The following is a 21,625-nucleotide window of genomic DNA, read 5'->3' as shown; positions in this document are numbered from 1 at the left end:
GTAGCTCCCGTAAGGCACAATAGTTTTCGCTGGCGAAAGATAAATTATTTCAACTCGTTCAGCAATTATGTACACCATTTTTACAAATTGTTTTCAACCCAATACTTGTATTAGAATACTATCAATATCAATATCCAAACTAGCAATAAACAAATGAAGTTGTATTAAAAACATTCCTTAACCATAAAAAATAAGAGGAAAAACAAAAAACTTGTTTTGATAAAACATTTTGAATAATTTTGTAAATTTGATATTTTTGTATACTTCTCAAAAATTGGGAATTTTTTTTGAAACTAGTTTTTTATATGCACTTTACAAATACCTTTATAATGAGGTATCACATGATAGGTGTTGCAATTTAAAATTTTAGAGTTGGGGCTACCCTCTTAAGGGTACACATAAAAATTTGTAACCAATATTGAACTGGTTCTCCTTCCATTCTTCCGAAACGGTGTTTGAAATTGGCATATTGTATCTATAATACAAACAATTATTAAAAAATTGACTAAAGACATTGATTCTCAGCTCATCGATATCAAAATAAATCAACAGAAGTTTGAACTTCGCATAAATGACCTTACACAAAGGACGCAAGCTACGTCGACTACACTTTATCCAACTTTACTATTTGATAACTTAGAAAATATAATAATATTCACATAATTGAGGAAATTCGTACGAATGTACAAAATGTAACAAATTTCGTAGAAATTAAAATACTACACCACAGTATTCTTAAGTTCGAAGATTTGTAAACAATAATTTATAATTTAAACCCGAAACTCGAATTAAGTTTGATAACATAATTGCATATTACGAGACAGCCCACGCAGACGTGGCAATTAAAAATGACTTAGTCATCTTTCATACATGTAACAATTCCCTTTATTAAAATATACCTTATACATTGTATAAAATACAGTGAGGACAAAAAGTCCGGAACAATTTGATATAAAATTCATTGGTTTATTTTCGGAAAAAACGCTGAGACCCGTCGATTTTTATTTTTGACTGCGATTTTTCTGACGGTAAATTCCTGTATACAGGGTAACCAAAAACCAAGTTACGACAACAAACTTCATTTTTTCAAATGGAAACATTTATTTTATATTTCATTTTTAGATTCTACTTCAGATTCTAAGCAAGTTTCATGTAACATTTCCTATACCCAAACCCAATAGTTATCAAGAAATTTACAATTGAATATTATAAAACGCACTTACAAAATAAATGCATGTAATTGTAAGTCAAGTTGCCTTAGCTTGGTTATCATGGAGGTTACCTTGGTAACTTACTCAATAAACCTTTTTATGTTGTCAAGTATTTTTATTGTAACATTTTTGCTCTTATTTTTTCGTCTCTTTTGTTAATCGTCATATTATTTAAAATTAAGTGTAGAAATTTAATAAGTAGAAGTTATTTTGAGTTGTGTTTTTAAAATGAAACTCACTGAGGCAAAGATGATAGAAATTCTTATTATAAGAGGATATGACGATAGGGCAAGGACTCAAGAAGAAATGTGTCACTTATTCAACGAAAAATATCCTAATCGCCAGCCAATTTCATATTCAACAGTAACTAAAATTGAGCACAAGTTTCTTCGGCTCGGTCACGTTAGAGATGCTCTAAGAAGCGATCGGCCAACGATTACTGATGAAAAAAAGTTGAACGTGAGTGTTCAAGAAAATCCCCATGTTAATTCTAAAATAATAGCTTCAAGTCTGGATATTGCGAAGGAAACAGTTTTAAATGTAGTGCATCAGAATAAGTACCATCCTTGTTCGGGTTAGGGGGTTCGTTCCTCGATTGGCGCGAGTACCACCCTCGTGAATATTTTACAGGATCTCGTGACTCGCGGACAATGAACTCGGGAGTACTTTACAATTCATTTATTGCACTATTGAACAATACACGAAGTAATGCACTTAACTAACTTAATAATTCACGCCCGGAGTGGATATTACAAGTCGGAAAGGGGTGCGCGAGGTAGCTGAGGATCTCACAGTCTCTTGGTCGTGATGTTGTTGCACTGAGAGGTGATAGATGAGAGAGAGATTTCTACAATTTTTGGGTCTTAAATAATAGAGCTAAGGGCCGGTACCCATAGACGTACCCCTAACTTAGAAGCAATTGTCGGCTTCCCGGCTAGTCATCGTGTTAACGCGCAACGTCCAGATGAATAGCCGACTGGGCCTTCGTTGGCCAGGCCGGCGGAGCGGCATTTAAATTGGACGGACAGTATGGCTCCGACAAAGAACATTGCTAGGAATCCTAATCATAAAACACCACCATCTGGGGATGATGGGTGCTAACGCTGAGAATTCCTTGAATGCACGTGACTATTACTAAACTAACTTACAGAAAAAAAACCTAGTAGGATTCGGGAACTAAAACGAAATTACAAATACAGGGGCGTAGCATCGGGTATCTTAATTAAGGAAATAGTCCGATGTAACTAGTTACAGTCTTAACATATTCCCCCCCTTGAAAGGCTATGCTCTGACTTTCAATAAACGCGGACACTTCACTTAATCCTGCAGGCGCGGGGGCGTCAGCGAGCCTATTGCACCGGCAGTAAGGACACTCTCGTGACGGCCCTTTTGACACCATTTTTAGTCTTCACAGTCACGACCCGCACAATGTCATCCTTCCCTGGGTGGAGGGCGGCGATTCGTCCTAAGGGCCAGCATTGGGGCGGTACGTGGTCCTCTTTCAATAGTACTAGGGAACCCACATGTGGGTTGGGGCCGCTAGCGCGTTGCCACTTGTTCCTCTGCTGAAGGTGATGAAGATACTCCTTTTGCCAGCGGGACCAAAAATGCTGCTTCATAAGTTGTACGTGCTGATAACGTTTCGTGAAGTTGATCTTATCACTGGTTAGATCACGCTCGGGTATAGCCGTGAGCTCTTGTCCAATCAGGAAGTGAGCCGGTGTGAAAGCATTGAGGTCATTAGGATCGGAGCTCATGGGAGCCAATGGTCTCGAATTCAAGATCGCCTCGATTTGCGTGGTAAGAGTATAGAACTCTTCATAATGAAGGTGGGTACCGTTTAAAACACGCTTTAAATGGTGCTTACATGACTTCACGGCTGCCTCATGAAGTCCGCCCCAATGAGGGGACCTGGCCGGCATGAATTGCCATCGTATATTTGAATGTAACGTGTAGGCCTTGAATTGACTGGAATTCATCAGGGTTTGTATCGAAATGAGCTCATTGTTACAGCCCACGAAGTTCGTAGCATTATCACTATAGATGTTCGAACAGAGACCGCGTCTTGAAACAAACCTCTTCAACATGCTTAAAAAACCGTCACTAGTTAAGTCCGTGACGACCTCGATATGGACTGCCTTGGTCGCGAGGCAAACAAAGATAGAAATATACCCCTTTATTAGTTTTCTGGACCGAGTTTTACCGTCCTTTAATTCGAAGGGTCCCGCGTAATCAACAGCCACGGATAAAAATGGACGCGACGGGGTGACACGGGATTTGGGTAGCTCGCCCATCTTCGGGCTAATCGCGGCATTGGGACTAACCCTGAAACACGTCACGCATTTTCCAACGTGTGTCTTTACGATTTGCTTGCCATTAATGGGCCAATATTTCTGCCTCACGTGGGACAACGTACCTTGAATACCAGCGTGGAGCGTACGCTTGTGCTCGCGATCCACGACAAGCCTTGTAAAGGGGTGTTTAGCCGGTAAAACGATCGGATGCTTGCTATCATGCGGGCAGTTCGAATGAGCTAGTCTCCCACCGAGCCTTACGACACCGTCCTGGTCAATAAACGGCGATAAAGAGTTTAATTTGCTCTTCCTTGAAACGTGATTTTTTCGTTTTAGATCTTGAATTTCGGAGGAAAAGGCTTGCGACTGCGCTAATTTTGCCATGAGCAGTTCACCCCGCTGAACCTCGCGAGAGCTTAAGTGACCCGTGTTTCTCTTGTCCTTGGGCAGTTTTAAGTTCTCGATGAATCTCAAGCAATACGCGATCACACGTATTAATTTGTTCAAGCTTGAAAATTTTTCAAATATTTCGTAATTTTGAGCTCGACTGTTCAGGGATAATTTTGACACCCCCCTTGTTTCGGGAATTTTTGCGGTCGCACTCGTGAAATTCGAAATATCTGAATTTTCAGGCCATGTATCGGGGTGGATGAAAAAGTTAGGACCGTGTAGCCACAACTTGGAGTTGGCTAAGGACTTTATACTCGCACCGCGGGATATGATGTCTGCCGGGTTATTTTCCGATTGGATATAATTCCAATCTTCGACGCGCGATAGTAGTTGGATTTCCGCAACCCTATTAGCAATGAACGTTTTCCATGTTTTGGGCTCGTTCGCAATCCAACATAGTACAATCGTGGAGTCCGTCCACAAAACCGTCTTGGTTATATCGAGCTTTAGCGCTTCTAAGGATTTTTTCATCAGTCTTGCCAATAGCAACGCTCCCAGGAGTTCTAACCGCGGTAACGAAAGAGTCTTCAGAGGACTAACTCGAGACTTGGCACACAACAAGTGGCTTTCGATTATGCCATTTGCATCTACCGAGCGTAGGTATATACAGCATCCGTATGCTCTTTCGCTTGCGTCCGAGAATCCGTGGAGTTCTACGATTTTCGGTTCTCGTACGAGAACGTGACGCGGAACATGTATCAAACCTACTTGCGCTATTTCGTCTTTCAATTCTAGCCATTCCGAGTATAGTCTACTGGGAATGCTCTCATCCCAATCAATTTTTAATTGCCAAAGACCTTGAATTATCAGTTTTATTCGTACCGTTAAGAAGCCTAAGATACCCAATGGATCAAAAATCTTTGAGACCATGGAAAGAATGGTGCGTTTCGTGACCTTGCAGTGATCCTGCGAGATATTCTGCGAGTTATATTCAAAGGTGTCGAGACTTGGGACCCACGAAACGCCCAGCGTTTTGACACTTGAGCCATCGGTAATCAAATATTTGTTAGCCTCGTAATTAGTTTGAACGATATCCTCCACCGCCCTGCGATCGTTTGATTGTAGCTTTCTCAATTCGAACCCGTACTCGGACAGAGTTCGCAAGATATTGTCCCTCATGCCCTTGAGAGACTGGAGGTCCGACGCGCCCGTGAGCAAATCATCCACGTAGAAGTCCGAAGCTATCACATCACTCTCAGTAGGCCATTTCTCCGCGATGTTAGATGAAATTTCTAATAGACATCGCGTTGAAAGATACGAAGCCGAGGCTGTACCATATGTCACCGTATTGAGCTGGAAGTGCTTAACTTCTTCGTTCGGGGTGTTTCGCCAAACTATCCGCTGTAGGTTCCTCTCGTCCTTGTTAACCAGGATTTGTCGGTACATTTTGGCTAAGTCACCGATTAACACAAATGTATGTTTTCTGAATCGTAATAATATCGAAAACACATCGTTTTGTATGGTAGGTCCGACCTTCAAAACATCATTTAGTGACAAGTCTTTGGTTGTTTTACACGCGGCGTCGAATACTACTCGTAACTTGGTGGTAGTGCTGTCGGGTTTTTCAACGCAATGATGCGGGATGTAATAAATGGGAGTTTTGGTAGAGGGTAATTCGCGTGGTATCTCCGTCATATGACCGAGATCTTAATATTCGCGCATGAAGGCTCGGTATGCGGCCCCGAGTTCGGCATGTTTCGCCAGCCGCCTCTCAACGGAATACAGCCTGCTGAGCGCTGATTGCTCAGATTCGCCCAATTCCTTGAAGTTGTCCTTTAACGGAAGCTTTACTACGAATCTGCCATCCTTGTCCCGAGTTGTCGTTTGTACAAAATGGCTTTCACATTCCAATTCTTCCCTGGTCATTTTGGCCCGCGGATTCGGGTTGACTTCTTCTACTAACCAGAACCTTTCTAGCTTCTCATTCAAGGAATCTTGAGCGAGAAAGCAGTTCGATAATGTGGCATTTGCCTTGCCTACCTTACCTTGACCACACGGGACTCGACCAGCTACTATCCAGCCAAGCAGGGTTTTTTGCAATGTCGGGAGATTCTTGCCTAATTTTATTTGTCCTATACAGAGGAGGTCAAAGAAGACTTCGCAGCCCAAGAGCATGTCGATTTCGGCGGGAACGTTGAAATTTGGATCCGCCAAGATCAATTCGCGGGGAATATTTAATTTGGATTTATCGAAAGAATTTTGCGGTGAAAATTCCGTGATTGTTGGCAACACGAGAAAATTTAGCCTTGTTTTGAAGGCTGTATTTCTAGAAGCTAACGATATTTCGGCGGTGTGTGAAATTTTCGTTTTTATTTGATTTATTCCTATAACAGGAAGATCAATTTTCGAGAGGTTTAAATTTAGTTTTTTGACCATTGATGAACTGACGAAGTTCGATTGGCTTGCCGAGTCTAATAAAACTCTGCATGGGACTCGGGTTTTGTCTTTACGATAAACGTCCACAATCGCGGTAGATAAAAGGATGAAGCAATTCGTAGGATTTTGACAGGCATTTGTCATTGTCGCGTTTACCGAGGCTTGTTCATTATCATCCCTTGGAGTATTTGAACGATTATTAATCGAAGGAGGACCGCTACCGGTATCGTGACTGGTGTTAGAAGTAGCATTTCGCGAATATTCTTGCGACTTGTGTAACAATGTTGCATGCTTCTGACGGCATATTTTGCAACCCGATGATCTGCATTCAGAAGATTTGTGCCCATATCGCAGGCAATTTGTGCACAACTTCATTTTCCGCACTACTTCGAAGCGATCTGATATCGATAGTGTTTTGAATTTGTCGCAAAAGTATATAAAATGCTCTTCTTTACAGAAAGGACACCTTGCACGATAGGGTTTGTCAGCGGCAACAAAAGATTTTGATTCATTCGATTTTTTCGAGTTTGAACAAACCTTCGTGTCCAATGTCTCCAACATCTGACACCGTCGGATTATAAATTCGTCGAAGTCGTCTATCTTCGGCGAGTTCATATCCTTGCAATAATTTTCCCATTCGCGCCTTGTATTGCTATCTAATTTGGATACCAGTATGTAGATTAAAAGGGTTTTCCACCCACTTACATCTTCACCTAAGGATTCGAGTGCCCGATAATTTTTGGAAAAACTATTCGAAAAATCCCTTAATAGCATGTGCGACTCTTTGGTCAACGTGGGCAACCCCATTATTTCCTTCAAATGCGAGTTCGTGATGATTTTTTTGTTTTCATACCGTTTTTTGAGTAGCTCCCACGCGGTTGCATAATTTGCATCAGTGGGGGCTAGAGAAGCTATTATGCCCTTTGCTTCCCCCTTTAGGGAGGCTGCCAAATAGTAAAAACGTTGCGCATCAGACAATGTGACATTATTATGCACTATCGCGTTAAACATGTCCCGAAACATCTGCCAGTCAGCGTAGTTTCCATTAAATTCCGGCAGGGTTAACGACGGAAGCTTAACTGAGGCATTCGGTAGGGCGCCGACGCTAATTTGACTGGCGCCGCTTTGGGAAACGACGCTTGACGACGCTCCTCCCGCGCTTCGATTTGCCGCGACGGCCGCGAATTGCTGTTGATCACGCATGTGCTTATTTAATATGTCATGCGCCGCGGCCAAGGCCTCATAATACCGGGTTTCAAATATATTGCGTTCCTTTGCAAGCTCATCTTCATCATAATTGTCGGGAAAATCATTAATTAGTAACATCTCATATTCCGCTTGAATCGAATTAAATTTTTCTAGGAATGATTTCGCGTTATCGTATCTTACTTGTAGAACATTAATAGACTTATCTAAATCCGTCTTATTCAGAAAATTTGAGAAACGCGTTAACTCGCCCTTGATTTGAGCCTTGCCATTTTTTAGTCTTTTAAAATCGAGTTCCGCGGTAATCTGTTCATCACCTGAGATTGACATCGTGATAACGTTACGAACCCTTTCTTAGTTTCAACGAGATAACGAGATGTTTGTTTCGATATTTGAGAAATCCAGTCTACAAATGCACTACGTGATTTTTCGTGACTCTTAATCCTTTGCCTACAAAGTTGTAACTTGTAATCGAATTACCGAGAAGTCATGGATAAACGTGCCCAAATGACTGTTGTCTTTCGAGACGATACCGTGGCGATTTATGAACACAGTACCAGATAGGAATTAGGCAAATGATTCGGAGTAAGGGTTATAATTATGGAAAGGACTGACCTTTTGACGTGCGACTCCTTGTTGCTTACGCTGCAGCTTCCTGAATTCCGACGGCTTCCGTGAAGGTGCTGGAAAAATCCGGCTCGAAGGACCATATGTTCGGGTTAGGGGGTTCGTTCCTCGATTGGCGCGAGTACCACCCTCGTGAATATTTTACAGGATCTCGTGACTCGCGGACAATGAACTCGGGAGTACTTTACAATTCATTTATTGCACTATTGAACAATACACGAAGTAATGCACTTAACTAACTTAATAATTCACGCCCGGAGTGGATATTACAAGTCGGAAAGGGGTGCGCGAGGTAGCTGAGGATCTCACAGTCTCTTGGTCGTGATGTTGTTGCACTGAGAGGTGATAGATGAGAGAGAGATTTCTACAATTTTTGGGTCTTAAATAATAGAGCTAAGGGCCGGTACCCATAGACGTACCCCTAACTTAGAAGCAATTGTCGGCTTCCCGGCTAGTCATCGTGTTAACGCGCAACGTCCAGATGAATAGCCGACTGGGCCTTCGTTGGCCAGGCCGGCGGAGCGGCGTTTAAATTGGACGGACAGTATGGCTCCGACAAAGAACATTGCTAGGAATCCTAATCATAAAACACCACCATCTGGGGATGATGGGTGCTAACGCTGAGAATTCCTTGAATGCACGTGACTATTACTAAACTAACTTACAGAAAAAAAACCTAGTAGGATTCGGGAACTAAAACGAAATTACAAATACAGGGGCGTAGCATCGGGTATCTTAATTAAGGAAATAGTCCGATGTAACTAGTTACAGTCTTAACAATCCTTTCAAGACGCAAATTCTTCAGGAACTTCATGAAAATGATTATGAGCGGCGTCTTCAATTTTGTGAATTTTTACAACAAATGTGCCTTAAAGATCCTAATTTTGTTAAAAATATAGTTTTTTCTGACGAATCCACATTTTGCTTGAATGGTGAAGTCAATACGCAAAATTTTCGCTATTGGTCAGATGTAAATCCTAACTGGATGAGAGAAGGGCATACACAGTACAGACAAAAAATAAATGTGTGGTGTGGAATTGTGGGTGATGTTGTTATAGGACCGATCTTTTTTAACGAGAATTTAACTGGTTGAAGATATTTGAAGTTTCTGGAAGATGATCTTGTTTCAACCCTTGCTACACTATTTCCTGAAGAAGAAAATCCAGATTTACCAAACCGTAATATTTGGTTACAACAAGACGGTGCCCCGCCTCATTACTCGGCAGAAGTTCGTGCTTATCTAAATAATACTTTTAAAAACCGATGGATTGGCAGAGGGGGTACCATTGAATGGCCGTCAAGGTCTCCCGATTTAACCCCTCTCGACTTTTTTCTGTGGGGTTACCTGAAAAGTAAGGTTTTCCAAACTAAACCAATTGACATGGAAGACCTAAAGCATCGAATTACCCAAGGAATACGGTCAATCACTTTAGAAATAGTTTGAAATGTGCAAAAAGAATTTATCCATCGTTTAGGTTACTGCCAACTAACTAATGGAACACATTTCCAACATTTAATAAAGTGATAAAACATTAATTGTTATTTAATTTATAATTTCAAACTTTAACTCTCGAAAAATAAAAAGAAGTTTAGTTTAGGTATAGGATATTGTACGACTAGATGAATTTATTTTGTAAGTGCGTTTTATGACATTCAATTGTAAATTTCTCGATAACTATTGGGTTTGGGTATAGGAAATGCTACATGAAACTTGCTTAGAATCTGAAGTAGAATTTAAAAATGAAATATAAAATAAATGTTTCCATTTGAAAAAATGAAGTTTGTTGTCGTAACTTGGTTTTTGGTTACCCTGTATACAGGAATTTACCGTCAGAAAAATCGCAGCCAAAAATAAAAATCGACCGGTCTCAGTGTTTTTTCCGAAAATAAATCAATGAATTTTAAATCAAATTGTTTCAGACTTTTTGTCCTCACTGTATATTCTATTCCCGTAAGCAAACAAATAATAGCTCTAACTATAATTCCTTTTTATTAAATTCCTCGAATAACTCCTTTAATCTAAAAAAAAAAAATTGTCTGAAGGTTGAAAAATTTTTCCTATGCCAAGAAAACTCATTGAGTCTAAAAGAACCTTATATAATACAAACCATTAATCTCACCAATTATTATCCTATCTATCTATCCTACCTACGACACCCATAAAATTAAATGGATATTCAATAACCCAATTAGATTACAAATCTATTATCATAATTCCAACTCCAAAGCAAAACATTCATTTCCAATGTCCAGGTTGGTTAAGTCAATTAAGACAATAAGTCGCCCATTAATAACTTTACCGTCAATACCTACAACGACGATAAACGACAAAATCTATAAATCGCAAAAGCCCAATACAATTAATTTACGATTTAAATTACCAACAATTAATATTGATAAAAATACGTGCATAAGAAATTAAACCTTAAAGATTAAAAGAACTGAATCTGGTCAACATCCAAGAAAATTCAAAAGACGCAAGAAAATTATTAATACATCCCTTAAAGGGGATTCGATGTTGCAAGCACAAGAATATCAATAATCCTTATAATAATCATTATATTAAGAAACCATTTTAGGGACCCTAAATTATTATTATTATTATTATTATAACAAATCTAAGAAAAATATAAAAGTAAGTATACAATTAAAACCCCTCAAAAATAACGCTTTATTTTCTCAGACTTAAGGAGAGAGAAGTTATACATATAGCTACTTCCCAGAAATTCGTGTTATTTTCTAAGACTCATATTAGATGTGCCTCAATACTAGCTCAACAGATAAATTTATTATACACGGATGTAACAACTTCAAGTCTATGTATGGGGATCTCGGAAACAGTAAGAGATACAAAGTCGGTTAAATGGATGCAAAGTTGTGTATTTTGACGCTCAACAATACTTAATTTGTGAATTTAAAAAATCTGAATACTTTCGAAAATATTTGATGAAAATCAAAAATTTGAATTTTCATTTTTCTCAAAAAGCTCTAAAACCATTATTCGGAAAAAGCTAATAATGAAACATTATTTGAGCACTTTTTGTCTGGCTTTCCGCTGGTGCTATCGATATTTTAGTCGACGATTGGTTTTTGAAATATTATGAACCACTTTGAATTTTCTTATGAGCACCATCTAGGATTTTTACAAAATTTGAATATACAACAAATTTCCTTTGCAGTGATGTATTATGTTCTAGTATTTTAGTGGATTTTATATGAATAAAAGTTTTAAACAATCCATCTAAGGAGCCTTGAATTCCATTGTCATATCAAGTCAATAAACGTCAGAACACGTTTTGTAAATTTATATATTACTCAATCCACTAATTTTATTAAATATTTTAAATTTAATGAGATAAATATTCAAAAAGGTGTCCATTTATCTCAAAGCACTTATAAAAATATGGTTGTCTTCTCTCGGAATACTGTTGAAGATATATTATGCATGAAGCATATTTCGTTGACAAAAATGAAATATTCTAATTAAATCAGCATTTTCTTTATTTGAAAACTTCATTGTTTAATAAAATTAGTGGACTAAGTAATAAATAAATTAACAAAATACAATCTGATGTTTGTTGACTTAACATAGTAAAGCAAATCAAGGCTTCTTAAATGAAAAAGGTTTTTTACTTTTATTCATTTGAAATCCACTAAAATACTTGAACATAATACATCATTGGAAAGAAAATTTCATGTAGATTTCAATTCTGTAAAAATCCAAGATGGCGCCTATAAGAAAATCTAAAATAGTTTATGATACTTTAAAAACTAATCGTCGCGTAAAAATATCGATTACACCAGCAGAAAACCAGACACAAAATACCCAAATAATATTTTATTACCAGTTTTCTCTAATTAATGGTTTTCGAAATTAAAAAAAAAAAACGAAAATTCAAATTTTTAGTTTTCAGAGGATATTTCCGAATTTATTTGGATTTTTTTTAATTCGCAGATAGATTATTGTTGAGTGCCAAAATACGCAACTTTGGCTCCATTTAACCGACTTTGCATCTCTTATCGTTGTCGAAATCCCCATATATGTATAGACTGAAATTTGTTACACCCTGTATAAAGTGAATATCAAATACGTAGTTAGTAAATAAGCTGCTTCGCTGTAATTACATCAGATTAATTTAATAAAGTTTTTTAAAAAGAAAAATTGCATTAATAAAAAAAATTTTAGATATCGAAATGAAATAAATACGAGGCGATATTGCTAATTCTCAAAAGATGTTTTTTTTATTTTCCGGGGAAATGATTGTATTTGCGACCCCTGTTGAAAGGAACATTTTTGTTCCAAATAATGTTCTTAATCATTGATTAAATTTATGAAAGTTATTTCCCTAACACCCTATGAGCATTATGGCAGATTTGTTAAAGAGCGATTGTTCCTTTTGACATTTCATCGAGTATCTGCCTCGAATTACTGAAAGTCCTAAATCCAAGGGATAGATTTAGGATCTTTAAGGGTTATGAAATATCTGAGCATATACGTATGTATGTCTGTACGGGGATTCTCTGGTTTTGCACAATGTCATCGAACTTTGAGACAACCTACCCAATGTAATCTACAAAGAAAGTAGCAGGGTTGTTTGTTCTTTTCAAAGGGAGTGTGTAAATTTAGTTTCTTGGATATGATCAATAAAAACTGTTTAAAAATATTTATGTTTATTAGAGTATAAATTATATGTATATAGAATTCAAATATACAGGGTTATTCACACTATACGGCGCGGAATATTGTGGCTAAAATACGAGGCTTTCAAAAAGTTTTACTTTTGGTCTATATGAGGATCTATTATGGTTACTTTTTAAAATTATTTTCATATTATACAGGCTGTTCCAAAAGCCCTAAAAGTATCAAAGTTGTTTTTTTTTTAATGGAACCCTCTGTATATTGTTGCATTTTTGGATTCTCCGATCAAAATAAGTGTCTGTTTTAATAAGGTTTACTATACCTAAAACTTAAGGTTTTTTAAATAATTTGAATTTTATCAAAATTTGACCTAATTTTCATGTTTTAAACACTTAAGAAGTATTTAAGTTATGCAAGTGTAATTTACAGTGTAGTGTAACAATAGATCATATTTTATATCCCAATCATGATAAACTTGCCATTTTATACAGGATGTACAAAAATTAAAACTAATCAAATAAGAACTTTAAGTGACTATAACTTGATTAATTTAAATACAAAGCTATATTTTTAAACTTACCAGGATATGTAATTTTTAATTACCTATTGAATGGTATTAGGGTGTTCATAACTAAGTCTTCGCGTTTTTACAGAATACGCTAAATAATTGTTCTTTGCTCCATTTGGTGTTATTTAGTTCAAAATGTCAGATAATTTATTTAATCTGTCAGTTTAGTCTACGTAGTTTGTTTTTCGTTTTTGCTAGAATGGTATTATTTTTCGTAATTTTGGACGCTTAGATCGTTGAATTAAAATAGATTTGAAATATTGTTGTCGTGTTACATAGTTAAAATGAAGATTTATCCAAAAGAAGAGCGTATTGACATGATTTTTATTCTTGGAGAATGTCATAAGAATTGTTTATTGGCTTCTCGAGTTTATGCTCAAAGGTTTCCCGAAAGAAAACATCCTACGCCAGCCATTTTTGAAAGATTATTGCACCAGTTTCAAGAGACAGGAAATGTCAATTACAAGAAACCCATTACAAGGAAGTCTGTTACTGAAGATGACGAAAATGTTTATATGGTAATTGGTTCAGTTATCGAAAATCCCAATATTAGTCAAAATTTGATATCCGAAGTTATGAACATTAGTCAAGTAAGTGTTTCAAGAATTCTTAAAAAACATAGTTAAAAAAAATAGATAAAGTGGCAGAAAATGAAAACTTTTTCGATGAAGTTCTATATAGTGATGAATGTACTTTCCATAACAATGGTCTTGTAAATAGACACAACTTTCATTACTATTCTGATTCGAATTCTTATGAATACAGAGTCATGAGAAATCAGAATAGATGGTCCGTTAATGTGTGGGGTGGAATACTGGGCCCATATTTAATTGGACCGTATTTTTTTGAAGGACCTTTAAATGGTGTGATGTTTCTAAATTTCCTTTTACACCAATTTCCAGTATTATTAGAAAAAGTCCCTTTAACTATTAGAACCACCATGTGGCTTCAATTGGATGGAGCTCCGCCTCATTATCATTGCGAGGTTCGGCAATTTTTAAATGTCAACTTTAAAACAAGGTGGATTGGAAGAAATGGATTTCAAAATTGGCCCCCCAGATCCCCGGACTTAACTCCACTAGATTTCTTTTTGTGGGGATACATAAAAGGAATTGTCTACAATACGCCTCTGACAACTTCACAGGATATGAAAACACGTATAAGAGACGTGTTTGAAACTGTTACTCCGCAAATGCTTTCCAAAGTTAGTAGTGGTTTTAAAAAAAGAATTTGTAAGTGCCTAGAAATGGACGGTACACATTTCGAACATCTATTATAAATATTTTTTTTCTGTTTTATGTTATAGTTGATATGTGATTTAGAACTTTGAACTAAATAACACAAATGGCGCAAAGAACAATTATTTAGGGTACTCTGTAAAAACGCGAAGACTTAGCTACGAACACCCTAATACCATTCGATAGGTAATTAAAAATTATATATCCTGGTAAGTTAAAAAATATAGGGTTGTATTTAAATTAATAAAGTTATAGCCGCTTAAAGTTCTTATTTGATTAGTTTTAATTTTTGCACATTCTGTATAAAATTACAATTTTATCATGATTGGGATATAAAATATGATCTATTGTTACACTACACTGTAAATTACACTTGCATAACTTAAATACTTCTTAAGTGTTTGAAACATGAAAATTAGGTCAAATTTTGATAAAATTCAAATTATTTAAAAAACCTTAAGTTTTAGGTATAGTAAACCTTATTAAAACAGACACTTATTTTGATCGGAGAATCCAAAAATGCAATAATATACAGAGGGTTCCATTAAAGAAAACACAACTTTGATACTTTTAAGGCTTTTGGGACACCCTGTATAATATGAAAATAATTTTAAAAAGTAGCCATAATAGATCTCCATATAGTCCAAAAGTGAAACCTTTTGAAAGCCTCGTATTTTAGCCACAATATTACGCGCCGTATAGCGTGAATAACCCTGTATATCGATACATTTTGTCCTTGCACAAGTTACTAAAAATAATTATTATTGCAATAATTATCTCATTTATACTTCTTTACCTCGATCAGCAAACGCTATACATGTATACGTATAACAAAGTAAGCTGCACAAGACCTAACACGAACTACTAATGCCTATACACAAAATCTTCGATTTGATATCCTTCAGATGTAAAACATTCAAGACCTATGATTTCGATTAAAAAATCTACTGTTTTGGTTTCGAAGCCTGCTCTCGTACTGATTTCATGGATGCCCCCCATCGTGGTTAACTGAATGGTGGCTCACGATCCTCTGAGATAACTCAATCGCTTCACTAGGATAACTTTAACTTAACAGATGTGAAGGTGGCGATCTATCTCGTTTCTATGACTCCATTTTGAAGGAAAAGACCGTTTTAGTGAAATCTTGATGAAAAAAAAATTTTTACGGTCTTTCGACGTTAACCAATTAGCTGATAAAAGTATCTGTGAGCATATTGTACATAACATATTCATGGCAAATTTGACTGACTGATTTTATCACTGTGAACTGTACTTGATGTCCCGGTTTTGCTCACTGAACTAAAAAAATGAAACCTAGATAACGTGATTGAAAAATGCGTGAATTGAGGAATAAAGAAATTGTGGCATACAGAAAAAAATAAATTTGTTATGCAATAGGAACTTCTAAATTTGGTATCCAGGTACGACAAAGATGAAGAAAATCAAACAAAAATGAGATTGGATTAGTAGTTGTGAGGAAAAAGAAAGTTTTGCTCTGATAAGAATATCAGAATATTATATGAAGTCTTGACTAAGAGCAACCTGCTGGTCATTGCTTATTTATCATTATACGGGAAGTTCGTCATATAGACACTTCAGGATAGTTCAAGTTAGTTGTTATATATGCATGTTATAGATACCGTTCAGAAAATTAAAGTTTATCAGGTCAGAAATACGTTTCCATAAGAATATAATAGTGCGAAGCTATTAAGACCAATAACTTTATTGTTAGGAAGGTAAGATTATAAGTTTATGATTTCCTTAAATCTAGGGAAAAGTTACACAATCTGGAAACACTGCACTGGGGGGTTGTTTCAAAACATAATTGTTTAATAAATAAATAAATATCTAATAAGGTCGAAATTTGTCTTCAAGGTGCTGGTGTTAGTTATACTGTTTTTACAGAGCGAACTGTCTTGTGAGAACTCCTACCAGCTGCACGATGCATTGTCGATTCCTACTTATGACGTTCACTATATCTAATTTACCTTTGTTCTTTCCCATATCCATGTATTCATCGCGTGGGAGACGTAGGTACTTTTTGCTAACCCTCTAACATTCATTAGGCCTGTTGAAGTATGATGCTTCTCCAACTCATCGGCCCCTTTGTTTTCTTCGACGCCCCTCTAACCCGAGACCCAACCTAGGGTAAATCTCTTTGTATCTATCAATTTTTGAAGAGCACTTTTCATTTCTGAATGAGTTTTGAATTAATCTTGATTTTGCACACGACAGCTCATAGAGACACTTAGCTGTCGGATTGAATATCCATTCCTTGTTTCTGAAGTTTAATCGTAAATTCCTCCCTCTTTGAAATATTCACTCGAAACGACTGTTTCACTCTTGACGAGTTATTCGGGCTCTCTCCCTTCTCTTCCTCCTTCTCCTCTTCTTCCTCTCCCTTTTCCTCCTCCTCCAACAGTATCATCCGAATGTCTCGTCGAATGCCCCCGTCAATTCTAGAGAATGACCGGTTTCCCCTAGTGTTTGGTTCCCGAGAAATTACGCCTCAGTCTTCCTACTGGAAAACAGCCTCCTTCTTGATTCAGATTAAAAGTTCCGGCAATCGCTTCAAAGCGTTGAGTGCCGCTCTCGACGTGGTTCTAAGTACACCAGTGTAAATTTGGCTGACCCCTCTCTGTACTCTCGCCAATTGCAACGCATAGCAGGTCTTACCCATTGCTAACCATTAAAACATGAATCTGTAGATCATCAGACTGACTATCGCAGTGAAAACCCATTATAGGACTTGAGGTTTCAGACCTCATCTCTTTATTACATGTTTTTCCACATGGCGTTTCCAGGCTAGTTTGGGTTATTGAAATACAAATTGATTGTTCATAATTAAAAACACTTAAAATAAAGCTATCTTCAAAATTGATGGATTTGATAGACTTGATAGACTTCTTATGAAAAAACAGACATTAATTTAATGAAAATCTAACTGCAGGCTAGTGTTAGTGATAGTAGATGAGCAGCATCAACTGTTTTGTATCATCCTGAAATTCTAGTAAATTTCATTTAATCTATGAGGTTTAGAATTTAAAATAACAATGTCATCCAGAATAGCGCATCCTCTTAAAGATAAGAGAATGATAATGGAAGATGGTTTTAGCAGACAATTGTTATTCGTTATAGGAAAAACCTAGATCGATGTAGTAGGACCAAAGAAATTTTAAAAGAAATCAAAAGTGTTAGTTTTTTAATATGTTCAATCGTAAATTTCTCGAGACTTGTTGCGTTTAGGTATAGGATATGGTACATGAAACACACAAGAATTTTGCGTAAAATTCAAAAATGAAATAAAAAATAGATGTTTCCATTAAAAAAACAAAGTTGGTGGTCGTACCTGATTTTTGGACTACCCCGTATACATTAATTTACCATCAAAAAAACCTCAGGGAAAAATAAAAATCGACGTGTCCGAGGATTTTGGCCGCATATGTTCGGCATCTTAGTTACATGGATTGGACATTCCATCCAAAACTTCCACACTGTATAAGATCGTAGAGCTCTATTATTGATTAGAGATATTTTTATGGCAATTTCTCTACGAACTCCCGAGATATCAGAGTTTAAAATTTGAAAATTGACAAAAAAAACTGCAATAAAATAAATTTTTATTTAACAAATACATGATTTAGTTCAACCTCGTTATTTTTTAATGTAGAACTCCTGCGAAAGATATTTCCGTCAATATCAAAGTTGAACTCAGAACTTGTTGAGAATTTTAAACAGAATCAATAGATTAATTGTTGCGGGCGCATTCATTGGAAATATCATAACTTCGTGTCATAAAGTTGTTCTGAAATATTTAGTATACTGAAATCCCCATCGTACAATAATTTTAAGTTAGGTACGATAACTTTTGCATTTAACATTTTGCTGATAAAATCAATATAGTATATGATGAGATAAGAATAGGACGAAATGAAATAATTATATTATTGAGAAGGTTCGCGTTTATTAAAATATCTGTAGATTAAACTAAAATAGCAAAATATGTTTAAAATATAAAACAACAAACAAATAGCCATACAAAACCATAAATTATATTGAACTTGGGAGCATATTGGCGCCGAAACTAAAAATTTTAGATTGTCGATCTAAAACTTGTTTTGATTCACTTACTTCGTGCCAGTTGTATAATAGAACGGCTTCGGCTATTGAAAGCTTCGTATCTTGCAACAGCTTAATGCATTTTCTTATCGTAGCCACTGCCATAAAATTGAAAAAAATATAAACAATGTTAAATTATTCAATAGATGCAACAAATAAGTATGTGCTATTGTAGCTTAAAAGGGAAGTTAAAGCAGTCTCAAGACCAAGAATTTGACCAACATCCAGGTTCAATATAATATATAAATTATTTCACTTAAACTAAACGATTTGACATGCATTTCCGGTATAACCGGAAGTGGTATTTTCATGAAAATATTTTTAATCAATATATCACCTCCATTTTAGTATCATACCCAAATTTCAACTATTTCTTTATCACAGTTTTCAAGATACAGGTAGAGGCCCATATTCTTGGGACACCCTGTATAGACAATAAATTAGCTGATAATTGCCTCGTAGTCGTACCACTCTTATATATGGTATTTCAGATTCGACCCTCATCATTAGGATCTCGGAAAGTAGAGTAGATACGAAGAAATTTAAATGGGGGTAAAATAACGTAAATTAGGGCTTCACCAAAAGATTTTTTCAAAACTTGAATTTTCCTAGTACTTCCAAAGATATAAAAAAAAAACTAAAAATTGAAGATTTCGTTTTTTTGACGTTATTTGACAAGGAAGTCCAAAACCACAAGCACATTTTGATTGCCACTTTTTCTTAGCTACATGATGACGTTTTCAGATTTGCCATTCGACGTTTCGCCTTTCCTTTACCATCATCAACTTTATTTTGTTTATGGGCTCCATATTGAATTTTTCGACAAAAAAATAGTGCGTTTCATTGTAACTTCATTGATATACAACTCCCTATAATTTGATATTTTGGATCAACTTGGATATCACGGAAACCACTTAGAACGTTACTTTTTTTCCGTAATCTACTCGCTTAGTAGTTCACCAATATGTTTTTTTTTGGTGGGGAAATGCTTTGTTCAAAAGTTTGCTTTTCCACATTTATTTCAATACTTGACTCTTTTACGGGACCGTGCAGCGAACAGGGGTGCTGGGTGGGATAAATAAAAATAAATTGAGGTAAGTTTAGGTAAGTTGTAGTATTGTTGGTGCCTTGAATTAGGTAATTAGTTAATTTTAATCGTAAACTAGCCGTAGTTAGTCCCTTAAGCTACGCCAATGTATATCAGTATTTGTTGGGGAGATTTTATGTGGAGAGAGTGGCGACGACACCCAAAAAGCCATACCGAAGGTTGTTTTATGTTTGGGAACTACGCTACTTGTGAATAGACGCAGTCTAAATTGAACTAATGCTGAGATCCGCAATTTAGCGTGTCTCCAATGCCCCAATAAAAGGGACCGATATAGGTATGTGCCCGACGGTTGGGTTTATGATGGTAGGCGCCCTTATGGCACAGAAAGTCCGACCTATATAGGACCGATATAGGTAAACGATTTTATTTGGAAATTTAAAGTTGGAATCATGGAATATAAATGGTTTGATATATAAAATATGTTGCCTAAAACCCGTGAAGAAGGCTATCAACTAGCTTTACGATAAGGACTTCTTCCGAAGCCGCCATTTTGCAGAAGCAAAATAAAAGGTCATTCCGAACCAGTTACGCGTTTTTCGCATTATTTTGACTCTGACACTAATTTGGGTCGATATCGATGTCCAAAACGGAATAAATGTCGACCTGACATGTTCGTCTCCAGTGGCACATGGTTTGAAAATTCTCGGCTTTCAATTCAAAGTGAATTCATGTGAGTATTAATTAATAAATATATATACTGCGTGACAAAGAAAGGTAAACACCCATTAAAGATAATTTTATTTTGATAATTTTTTTTGTACGTGTTCAGTACCACACACTTATTCAATGATTACATTTTCAGCAAGATCAGAGGGAGAACTTAATTTTTTTTTTCAATAGTGTGTTGAGCATCCACGGTTCCTTATACACTCATTGATACGCCTGGGCTCGGATCTAATAAGATTGTCAATGTCTTCTTGAGGTATCTCATTCCAGGCAATCTGAACTTCATGAGTAAGGACTGCTAAAGTCTGTGGAGGGTGCTATAAATTCAACAGTCTGCGGCCAATCATGTCCCAGACATGTTCAATAGGAGACAGATCCGGCGATCGAGGTGGTCAGGGTAAACGGTTGATTTGATGTTGATCCATGAACGTTATTGTTTGCCTAGCAACATGAGGTCTAGCATTGTCTTGCTGGAAAATAGCGTTCGGGATAGTTCGAAAATATGGAATCACATATGGCTCCAACACTTTTTGGATATAGCGTTGAGCAGTCATGTTGCCTCTAATGAAAACTAGGGGTGACCTGCTACCATATGCGATAGCACCCCATACCATAACGCCTACAGTACGGTGGACATGACGCTCTCTGTCAAATTGTGGATCTCGCCTTTCACCCCGTCGCCTTCTCACCCTTGCCCGACCGTCGTTCATCCCCAGACAGAAGCGGGATTCATCACTAAAGATCACCTGAGTCCATTCTTGGTCCCACTGAATCCTCTCTCTACACCATTGTAAGCGGTTAGATCGATATTCGCGAGTAAGAGGCAGCACCCAATGCGGACGATAGGACAAAAGGCCAAAACTTCGTATTCGGCGAAATACTGTACGCATACCAACCCTATTCCCATGTTTTTCAAACCACTGATTTGCAATAGCTCGACTGCTGCTAAATCGGTCTCTAAGAGCCAAAAGTCGCAATCGACGATCTTCGCGCTCTGTGGTTCCTCTAAGTCGCCCAGTGCCTCTGGCTCTGTGCCCACGGCCTTCCTGAGTCCACGATTGGTAACACCGCACTATGGTTCCTAAGGATCTGTTAGTTCTTCTAGACACTTCTCTGACCGACA

General features: G+C 36.8%; 2 protein-coding genes across 2 annotated transcripts; both read right to left on the bottom strand.

Moving 5' to 3' along the window:
* Nucleotides 1–2,560: 2,560 nt before the first annotated feature.
* Nucleotides 2,561–5,590, bottom strand: LOC136417694 (uncharacterized). The gene has a single exon (XM_066403514.1). It carries the CDS (start codon nt 5,588–5,590, stop codon nt 2,561–2,563), a length of 3,030 nt encoding a protein of 1,009 aa, XP_066259611.1.
* A 12-nt stretch (nt 5,591–5,602) lies between these two features.
* Nucleotides 5,603–7,867, bottom strand: LOC136417693 (uncharacterized). The gene has a single exon (XM_066403513.1). The coding sequence runs from the start codon at nt 7,865–7,867 to the stop codon at nt 5,603–5,605; it is 2,265 nt and encodes a 754-aa protein (XP_066259610.1).
* Nucleotides 7,868–21,625: the final 13,758 nt, after the last annotated feature.

The sequence above is a fragment of the Euwallacea similis genome, chromosome 29, assembly GCF_039881205.1.
Source record: "Euwallacea similis isolate ESF13 chromosome 29, ESF131.1, whole genome shotgun sequence".
NCBI classification, from domain to species: Eukaryota; Metazoa; Arthropoda; class Insecta; order Coleoptera; family Curculionidae; genus Euwallacea; species Euwallacea similis.
Note: the sequence above shows the minus strand (reverse complement) of the source record. Positions and strands in the feature narration are given on the sequence as shown.